Source organism: Muscardinus avellanarius, assembly GCF_963383645.1.
Source record: "Muscardinus avellanarius genome assembly, chromosome: 4".
In the NCBI taxonomy this organism is placed as follows: Eukaryota; Metazoa; Chordata; class Mammalia; order Rodentia; family Gliridae; genus Muscardinus; species Muscardinus avellanarius.
The window spans coordinates 127867856-127878686 of NC_137789.1; the positions used below are offsets into that span (position 1 = coordinate 127867856).

Consider the following 10831-nt stretch of genomic DNA (forward strand, 5'->3'; position numbering starts at 1 on the left):
TTTTAGATTTTAGTGGACAAAGTGTCTGTGTTTTGTGAGATGGGTTTTAGCAAGTACAAGCATCATGGAGTGGTCTGGGATTTTACACTGGGTTTTTGAAGAACTGACCACTTTCAATAGTAGATAGGTGTCTCTTATTTTACTATAGCAAAATACCTGAGACTAGGAACTTGATAAAGAAAAAAGTTTGTTTAGCTCATGGTCCTGAAGGTTCAAGTGCATGCCATTGACATCCACTCTGCTCTGGTGAGGGTCTCATGATGGATGGCACATCACAGAGGTTTGAACATGTGTGAGACTGGTGAGTGGTGAGTGACACATTTGGAAGAAGGATTCAGGGTAAGTACCTGGATTTCTTATAAAAGCCCTTCTCTGGGGAACTAATTTACTCCATGAGACCACCATTAATTCCTTCCAAGGGTGGAGCCCCAGTGATCTAATACTATGTTGAAGAAAAGTGGCAAAAGTAAGCATCCTTCTCTTGTTCCAGATTTTAAAGAGAAAGCATCCATCTTTTCCCCTTTCAGTGTTAGCTGTTGGCTTAGTCCATATGGCTTTTATTATAAGGTACAGTCCTGCCAGGTGTGGTGGCGCGCGCTTGTAATCCCCATGCTTGGGAGGCGGAGACAGGAGAATCGCGCAGGTTTGAAGCCAGCCTCGCTGGCTTAAGAGACCCTGTTTCCAAATAAAAATATAAAATAGGTCTGGGAATGTAGCTTGGAGGTAGAAGGGTTTCCAGGAACCCCAGTACCACAAAAAATTAATAAGGCACAGTCTTTCTACGTACAACTTGTTCATTGTTTTTTTTATCATGAAGGGATGTTGAATTTCATTGAATGCTTTTCTGAAGTTACTGAGGTGACCATATGGAATTCCACTTGATGGATACTCTTTTTAACGGATTCTATTTATTAATATATTGTTGAAGGTGTTTGCATCTATGTTCATCAAGTATATTGACTTGTTTCTTCTTTTTTTGTTGTGTTCTTGTCTGGTTTTGGTGTCAGAGTAATGCTGACTTTGTAGAATGTGTTTGGAGGAATTCTTACATCTTTAATTTTTTTGAATAAGTTAAAAATTATTAAATATCTTTAAGTGTTTGGTAGAACTTATCAGTGAAGCCATCTGGCCCTGGGTCTGTTTTTTTGTGGTACTGGGAACCACACAAACAAACAAACCCCCAAAACAAAAAAAACCACAAACCAAAAAACAAAACAAAAACAACCCAGGAGAATTCTGCCTCCAAGCTACACCCTCAGCCCTATTTTTTATTCTTTACTTTGAAACAGGTTCTCACTAAGTTGTGGAGGACCTTACTAAGTAGCTGAAGCTGGCTTTGAGCCTGTGATCCTCCTGTCTCAGCCTCTCAAGTACTGGGATTACAAGCATGCACCATCATGCCCGGCTTCTTTTCTTTTTCTCTCCTCTCCTCTTCTTTTCTTTCTTGTTCTAGGGATTGAACCCAGGGGTATTCTATATCCAAGCTATACCCCCAGCCCTTTTAATTTTTTATTTGACACAGGGTCTCCCTTAGTTGCTAAGGGTCATACTACATTTCTGAGATGGGCCTTGAACCTGTGATTCTCCTCAGCTTCCCGAAGCGCTGTATTTACAGGTGTGAGCTTACCAAACCTGGCAATGGGAGACTTTTTATTACTGATTGAATCTGATTACTTGTTATAGGTCTGTTAGGTCTTCTACACTTTCAAGACTCAATCTTGGTTAGCTGTATGTGTCCAGCTGCATTTGTCCATTTATTCTAGGTTAGCGTATTTGTCGGTGCATAGCTATTCTTAAAAATCTCAGTTATCTTTTATATTTTTGCAGTGTCAGTTGTCTCCCTTTTCATCTTTGTGTTTTGTCTTCCCCTTTCGTTTAGTCTAGTTAAGAGTTTGTCAGTTTTGTTTATCTATTTATATTTTTTGTGGTACTGGAGATTGAATCCAGGGGCATTCTACCTCTGAGCCACATCCCCAGTCTTATTTTTTATTCTTTGAGACAGGATCTCACTAAGTTGTGTAGGGCCTCACTAAGTAGTGGAGGAGGCTGGCTGTGGACCTGTAATTCTCCTTTCTCAGCCTCCCAAGTATTGGGATTATAGGCATGTGCCACCACACCAGGCTAGAACACATCTTTTGATTATAACAAGCTATTTTTTTTTTTTTTTTTTTGGTGGTACTGGGGATGGAACCCTTCTAACTCCGGGCTACACTCCCAGACCTATTTTATATTTTATTTGGAAACAGGGCCTCTTAAGCCAGCGAGACTGGCTTCAAACCTGTGCAATCCTCCTGTCTCTGTCTCCCAAGTGCGAGGGATTACATGCGTGCAACACCACACCCAGCTATAACAAGATATTTTAAAATGATAGCAACTTAACATAATTATAAAGGAAACGAGTAGAAAAGAGACAAAAATATACTAATAAAAACATTATACTTACAATTTATTCTTCTCCACATTTAACATTTTTTTTCCTTTTTATTGGTGTATTATAGTCATTCGTCTTAAAGGAGTACAAGATGGTAGAGGTATACGTGCCCACATCGCTCAATTAGCCCTTACTCAATCCGTACTCCATTCCCTCCCCACATCTAGCATTTTGATAGCCCATTTTACACTTTCCTATGTTTCTATGTTCTCAGAAAGATACTAGACCATATGCTCTATCCAAAGGTATATAATCAAGTCAGAGAAAGTAATAGGCTCCAGGAATCAGAAGACCTCAGGCAGGGATATTGGAGAGTGCTGGGCAATGGCCACTTCAGGATAGACGAGGGAAATCACCAAGAACAAAAGAAACAAGAGTGATTATTTGATGATTGTTTTTTTAGTAACTAAGAGATTACTAAAATTTGAAACATACCTGAGCATTTGTAATGCTAAGTTGGCATCTAAAATTAGGAATGTAAATAGGCTCTTTAAATCCATGAATGTATAAAAGATGAAACATAATTATAGTTGTCTTACCTTTGAACAATATTTATGAATTAATGTTATTGTAAAAAATTAATATTGATATAATAAAAATCATTATATAAATATATTATAAACCACGGAGTGAAGGGAAGTGTGTGTATCTGTTTGTGGGTATGTGTCTTTTATATTTTGTATGAAGAGGTAGTGGAGATGTAAGTAAATCTTTATCTCTCTTACCAGGGAGTTTTAGAAATTGTTTAAAATAGTACAGTCAAGCAATAGGAATAGTCATTATTGCCAGATGCATACCTGTGATCCCAGTATTTGGGAGGCTGAGACAGGAGAATCGCAGATTTGAGGCCAGTCTTAGCAATGTGGCAAGACTCAGCAATCTAGCAAAATCCTGTTTCAAAAAAAAAAAAAAAATCAGGGTAGTTCTTTGGTAGAATGTGCCTGGGTTCAATTTGCAGCGTACCCTCCCTACCATGACATACACAAAAAGAAGTAGTCATTATTTAGCTAGATGCAGTGGCCAGTGCCTATATCCTAGCTACTGAGGAGGCTCAGGCAGGAGGATCACACGTTTGAAGCCAACCTGGGCATCTTAGTGAGACCCTGTCTCAAAGTAAAAAATAAAAAGGAACTGAGGGTATAGCTCAGTGATAGAATACCCTTGGGTTCAATCCCCAGTATAAATGTGTATATGTAAATGACAGAAGAAATTTTTTTTTTTTTTTTTTTGGTGGTACTGGGGGTGGAAACCAGAGGCTTTCTACCTCCGGGCTATACTCCCAGACCTTTTTAATATTTTATTTGGAAACAGGGTCTCACTAAGTTGCCGAGAGCCTCACTGAGTAGCTGAGGCTGGCTTCGAACCGGTGCGATCCTCCTGTCTCAGCCTCCCAAGCGCGGGGATTACAAGTGTGCGCCACCACGCCCAGCTTGACAGAAGAAATTTCTAAACATTTTTTGGATGCATAGTACATCTATCTCTGAGTTATACCCCTAGCCCTATTTTTTTTATTTTTAAAATTTGAAACAAGGTCTCACTAATTTGCAGACAGCCTCACTAAATTACCAAGGCTGGCTGTGAACTTGTGATCCTCCTGTTTCAGCCTCTTAAGTCTGGAATTACAGGCATGTACCACCACACCTGTCTTAGAATATTTCAAAGTAAGCACCTTTGCATATGTGAGGATGATAATTGGATACCTTTGTAAGTTGCAAAAAGTAAAACACACAGCACAAACCCTCATACACACATAGATCTGTTGGCAGAATTCAGCTTAAAAACACCTTAGGATAATTTGATATAATATTAATTCTTGTTCTCTTTTCTTTCTGCAAGGACAGCAATTTCTTGAATTCATAATGTACTAAATATTTGTATGTTGGAGAATTTCATCATTTCTATTTGTATTGATTCTCTTGTATGCTAATATGTAGCTATATATAGATTTATCTTAATGCCTAGGTTGGAAGGGAGTTCTATGTACCTATAACATAGAAAATTAAATGTACTTATGGCTTTATGATGCTGTTGGACACCATTACGCTTCATGAAGCACTAGACTCTTATGACAAATATGTCATTTTTCTCCTTTTTCATCAGTACTCACTTTTGTCTTCTCAGCCAAAGTCCAGGAAGAGATTGAACATGTGATTGGCAGACACCGGAGCCCCAGCATGCAGGACAGGAGCCGCATGCCCTACACAGATGCTGTGTTGCACGAGATCCAGAGATACATTGACCTCATCCCCAATGATTTGCCCCATTCAGTGACCCGTGATGTTAAATTCAGGAACTACCTCATTCCCAAAGTAAGCTTGTTTCCTTTTCACTGTGTAAGAAATTCATAGTGTGGTTTTAATTATCTAAGGTGAAGTCATCCCCTTATCAATAGTTTTGAGATAATTTTAGTAGGCAATTTTGAGGAGGAATGACTTCCTCTGAGTTGCAGAATGGTGACATGTACTTATATTCCCAAATTATGTCTCTTCTGGTTATTTTATTTTATTTTATTTTATTTTATGTTTTGGTGGTACTGGGGTTCCTGGAAACCCTTCCACCTCTGGGCTACACTCCCAGACCTATTTTTTTAATATTTTTATTTGGAAACAGGGTCTCTTAAGCCACCGAGGCTGGCTTCGAACCAGTGTGATCCTCCTGTCTCCACCTCCCAAGCACGGGGATTACAAGCGTGCACCACCACACTCGGCCTCTTCTGGTTATTTTACTGCCATGAAGATTCATGATCAGAAACACAGTTGCAACCAGACGGGTTGGTGCACACTTGTAATCCCAGTACTTGGAAGGCTGAGACAGAAGGATTGCAGGTTTGGGGACAGTCTCAGCAAATAGTGAGACTCTCATTAACCTGGTGAGACTCCGTTTCAAAATATAAAATAGGGCTAAGATTGTAGCTTGGAGGTAGAATGCCCCTGGGTTCAATTCCCAGTGCTACACACACACACACACACACACACACACACACACCCCAAAACAAAAACAAAAAACAAATAAACACAACAAAAACCCCAGAAACACAGTTGTATGTGTAGGGTAGAGGTGGAAAGAGTCGCACTTATATTGAAGAATATTCCTCCTTTGGTTTCTTGAAATGAATTGAGTACTGCCTTCTGCCAAATATTTCCAGAGGATGAAAAACTCAGGTAGCTATTCAGAACTGCTAGTCACCTTCATCTCATTTCCTTTTAGTTTCTTAAGAATATCTTCAAAGAGAAGAAGTTTTTATTTCGATGGAGTCCAGTTCATCAATACTTGATGATTTATGCATTTGTGTCCTAGCTAAAGGATTATTTGCCAGCACAAAGTTTTAAGTTTTTACTTTTATCTATTTTTCTGAAAGTTTCAGTTTTAACTCTTATCTTGAGGTTTATGTATTATTAAAAGTTTATTTTTACTTATGATGTGAAGTAATGATAATACTTTATTTCTTTTCTATATGAATGTCCAGTTTTCTCAGTATCATTTGCTGAAAATTTTATATCTTACAATGACATTTTTGCATAATATTTTTTGAAATATATAAGAGATCTGGGGCTGGACATGGTGGTGCAGGCTTGTAATCCCTGCATTAGGGTGGCCGAGATAGGAGGATTGTGGTTCGCAAACAGCCTTAGCTACTTAGTGAGGCTCTTTGCAACTCAGTGAGGCCCTGTTTTAAAATAAAGAATAAAAAATAGGGCTGGGCATGGAGCTTGGAGGTAGAATGCTTCTGGGTTTCATTCCCAGTACCACCAAAAATAAGAAAGAGAGAGAGAGAGAGAGAGAGAGAGAGAGAGAGAGAGAGAGAGAGAGAGAGAGAGAGATATGTGGTGGCCCATGCTCGTAATCCCAGTACTTGGGAAGCTGAGAAAGGAGGATTGTGGTTCATGGCCAGCCTTAGTGAGACACTCTGCAACTCAGTGAGACCCTGTTTCAAAATAAAGAATAAAAAATAGGGATGGGGGTGTAGCACAGAGGCAGAATGCCCCTGGATTCAATCCACGGTACTGCAAAAATATATATATATATTAGGGAATTAATTAATTTATGGTACTGGGGGTGGAACCCAGGGGCTTTCTGCCTCCAGGCTATACCCTCAGCCATATTTTATAATTTATTTGGAAACAGGGTCTCACTTAGTTGCTGAGAGCCTCACTAAGTAACTAACTGAGCCTGGCTTCAAACCTGTGCGGTTCTCCTGTCTCAGCTGCCAAAGTGCTGAAATTACAAGCATGTGCCATCACAGCTGTCTTAGGCAAGAAATTTAAATAAGTAATACATAGGCAGGTGTGGTGGCGCACGCTTGTAATCCCCGCGCTTGGGAGGCTGAGACAGGAGGATCGCACCGGTTCGAAGCCAGCCTCAGCTACTTAGTGAGGCTTTCAGCAACTTAGTGAGACCCTGTTTCCAAATAAAATATAAAAAAGGTTTGGGAGTATAGCCCGGAGGTAGAAAGCCTCTGGGTTCCGCCCCCAGTACCACCAAATAAATAAATAAATAAATAAAACAAAAAAGTGTTTTAAAAGCAAAATTATAGAATTTAAATATGATAAATTTAGGAGAACGGAATCTCCTCCAGCCTCCCAAGTCCTGGGATTAAAAGCTTGTGCCACATACTCGGGTTTTTATTTTTATTTTGAAACAAGGTCACACCAGGTTGATGAGAGTCTCACTACTTTCTGAGGCTGTCTTCAAACCTGCAGTCCTCTCCCCTTTCAGCCTCCCAAGTACTGGAATTACAAGTGTGCACCACTACACCTGGCTCTCCACTCAGCTTTTAAGTAACTTTTTTTTTTTTTTTTTGGTACTGGGGTTCCTGGAAACCCTTCTACCTCTGGGATACACTCCCAAACCTATTTTATATTTTTATTTGGAAACAGGGTGTCTTAAGCCAGCGAGGCTGGCTTTGAACCTGCGCGATCCTCCTGTCTCTGCCTCCCAAGCGCGGGGATTACAAGCGTGTGCTATCACGCCTGGCTAAATAACTTATTTTATCTGTCCAAATAAAAAATAAAAAAAACTTATTATTTTTTTTCCAGGGCACAACCATAATACCATCCTTGACTTCAGTGCTCCATGATAACAAAGAATTCCCCAACCCAGAGACGTTTGACCCTGGCCACTTTTTGGATGAGAGTGGCAACTTTAAGAAAAGCGACTACTTTATGGCTTTCTCAGCAGGTAAGAGAAATTTGCTGTGTGTGTACTCTGGGGAACAAGATGACGTTTTAGGATCTGATGCTCTTGGCATTGTGTCTCCTCTGGGGCTGGTGGATTTGCTCTGGTGCATCTTGAGGGGCACAACTCCAATACTGCACTTTTTCTGGTCACAATACACTCTCATTATGGGGCCATGACAGTGGGTTTTGGAGGAGTATCCAACCTAGTTTTCCAAACTGAAGAAGCTATACTATAGGTCAGTTGAATTCTGCATTAGGATATATCACCATGGTACCCAGGGGCTCTTCTTAGAAGTGAAACCTATTTAAACTTTCCTCACCTGCCAAGAGAGGGTATCCGTATCTGCACTTGTATCTCCTGTGTGGTGTCTCCCACCGAGCTCTAGGATGCGAGTGTATTAGAGCACACAGAGGCTCTTGAGAGACTCACTCCTGAGTTGCGAAGCAGGTGAGCAAACAGGTTATTGTGATCCTGTAGGACTAGCTGTGAGGGAAGGAAGCACAGGCTTCTGGGGGGTCTGGGGTGGGGGGAGTCGCTTGCATTCTCTTCTCTACATTCTCCCTGGAGAGAGGACAGTTGAGCTGGCTCACAGGGGCCAGGAGCAAGGAAAGAAGAGAAGACAGGGAGCCTTGCAGAGGCAATGGAGCACAGGACAGTTCCTATAGCTCCAGGGTGTTAGAACTTGCCAATCAAATGCAGGCTGAGCAAATTGTTGGAAATGTGGGAGGAAAATCTTCAAATTCCAGAGCATCTTCAGTTTCCTCTGCTCTTGATTATGTATCTCGGATACTCAGGCTCACTGCTAAATTGTGTCTGCTGAGAATCTGGGCCTGAAGTTGCTTTCGTGTTTTGTGCTGGCTTTTGATGCCTATGCTGGGTCTGGCACTATACATTTCGAGGTGTTGAGGACTGAGCACTTCTTTCTTTCTTTCTTTCTTTCTTTCTTTCTTTCTTTCTTTCTTTCTCTCTCTCTCTCTTTCTTTCTTTCTTTTTTTATGGTCTGAGGATTGATCCCAGGGGCATTCTACCTCCAAGCTATACTCCCAGGCCTCTTAGGTTTTTATTTTTGAAACAGAGTTGATGAGAGTCTCACTCACAATTTTGATTTTCAATATGATCAAAGGTTTCAAAATTGAAATCAGAGAAAATATAGAGGAAATGAAAGAACATAGGAATAGAGAATTTGAGGCCCTAAGTAAGAACCAAAAGGAGGCTTTTAGTGAAGTGAAGGAGTCAATAAATGAATTAAAAACTCAATAGAAACTACCTATGGCAGGCCACATATGAAAAATAGAGTCTCAGTCTTGGAAGACAACTTATTCAAAATGGACCACACAGTAACAATATAGAGAAGACAATACAACATGATCAGAACATCCAGAAAGATGGAACAATATGAAATAATCTAACTTACAGATAATAGGCATTGAAGAGGGTCTAGAAGCACATACCAAGAGTATTAGAAACCCCTTTAAAGAAATAATAGAGAGTTTACCAAATCTAGAAAAAGACTTGTATATTCACATACAAGAGACATTCAGAAGACCAACAAGACAAGTTCAAAGAACTCCACACAGCATAATAATCAAAATGACTAACTTAGAGGCCAAACAGAGTCTTTTTCTTGTGGTACTGGGGATGAAACCCAGAGGCATCCTACCTCCAAGCTATACTCCCAGCCCCATTTTTATTCTTTATTTTGAAACAGGATCTCACTGAGTTGCAAACAGCCTCAGTAAGTAATAGCTAAGGCTGTCTACGAAACTGTGATCCTCCGGTCTCAGCCTCCCTACAGCTAGGATTACAAGCATGCACCACCACACCCAACTTCCAAGCAAAGAGTCTTAAGAATATGAAGAACAAAAGAATGGGTGATATTGAGGGTCAAAAGAATAAGCATCACTCCAGACATCTCAATCCAAGTCACGAAAGCCTGGAGGGGCTGAAAGAAAACAACCTCCAACTAAGACTGCTATATCCTGCAAAGACATCATTTAAAATTGGTGGAGAAACAAAATACTTACAGGACAAGTAGGAACTAAAAGAATTGATGGGTACCAAGTCATCAATAAGGAACAATCTTCTATATTTTTTTTCCAGGAAAGCGAATATGTGCAGGAGAGGGCCTGGCACGCATGGAGCTGTTTTTGTTCCTGACCAGCATTTTACAGAATTTTAACCTGAAACCTGTGGTTGCCTTAAAGGACATTGACACCACCCCAGTGGGCAATATGCTTGGCCGTTTGCCACCATTGTACCAGCTCTGTTTTGTTCCTGTCTGAAAAAGAGCAGAGTGGTTCTGTGTTGTCACCTGCCACTTCTCCACAGGGCATTTTCTACCTTTTCCTCCTATCACACCTGCCTTCTCTCAATTCTCTTCTCATGTCTTCCCATTTTCTCATGATCCTTTGTTGAGAGTATCATCACGATGCTAACATACCTGCTCTTCATTATAACACTTAAATCAGCCACCACAAGTGCCAAATCTTATCCAATGCTGAGTTACTAATATGTTTTCATTGTAAAACAGCAAAATGATCAGTTTATGACAATTGAGAGTTATTTGTGGCTCTGAATACTTGAATAAAAACCATTGTTAATTGCTGTGCCAATTCTCAGAACTTTTCTTTTCTTTTTTTTTGGGGGGGGGATGACTCTCCTGGGACTCCCATGAACCAAGAACTATAGCCTGTTAAGGAGGCTTGGGGGGACAAACTAAAAAGTTTGATTTTTTTTTTGGTGGTACTGGAGGTGGAACCCAGAGGCTTTCTACCTCCAGGCTGTACTCCCAGACCTATTTTATACTTTATTTGGAAACAGGGTCTCACTAAGTTGCTGAGAGCCTCACTAAGTAGCTGAGGCTGGCTTCGAATCTGCGCGATCCTCCTGTCTCAGCCTCCCAAGCGCAGGAATTACAAGCGTGTGCCACCATACCCGGCTAAAAAGTTTGATTTTTGTGAGACAGATTTTTAAAGAGATAAAAAATAAACACAGGTCTCTCACACAAAGAGGAAGAGGATGCCAAGGCAATGGAAATACAAACCTATGAGAACTCTGAAAACATGAGACAGAAGACCAGCTAGAAAACAATAAACTTCTACAACTCAGCAACAAGGGAGACCACCAATGCTGAGCTGGAGGAAATGCCAGAAGAATTCACAATGAGCATCCAACAATACACTTCACACTGGAAAATCTAACAATTTAGCATATAACTCTAAA

General features: G+C 40.4%; 1 protein-coding gene across 3 annotated transcripts in view; it reads left to right on the forward strand.

Moving 5' to 3' along the window:
- LOC308261986 (cytochrome P450 2C18-like) overlaps nucleotides 1–9891 on the forward strand; it is a gene marked incomplete at both ends in the record, with an annotated part of 31591 nt that extends 21700 nt beyond the window's left edge. For all 3 annotated transcript variants that reach the window (XM_080694223.1, XM_080694224.1, XM_080694225.1), the window contains 3 exons: nucleotides 4553–4740; nucleotides 7468–7609; nucleotides 9710–9891. In XM_080694223.1, the coding sequence (XP_080550349.1) occupies nucleotides 4553–4740; nucleotides 7468–7609; nucleotides 9710–9891 (512 nt within the window). The remainder of the gene's footprint in view (nucleotides 1–4552; nucleotides 4741–7467; nucleotides 7610–9709) is intronic.
- Between the last annotated feature and the right edge of the window lie 940 nt (nucleotides 9892–10831).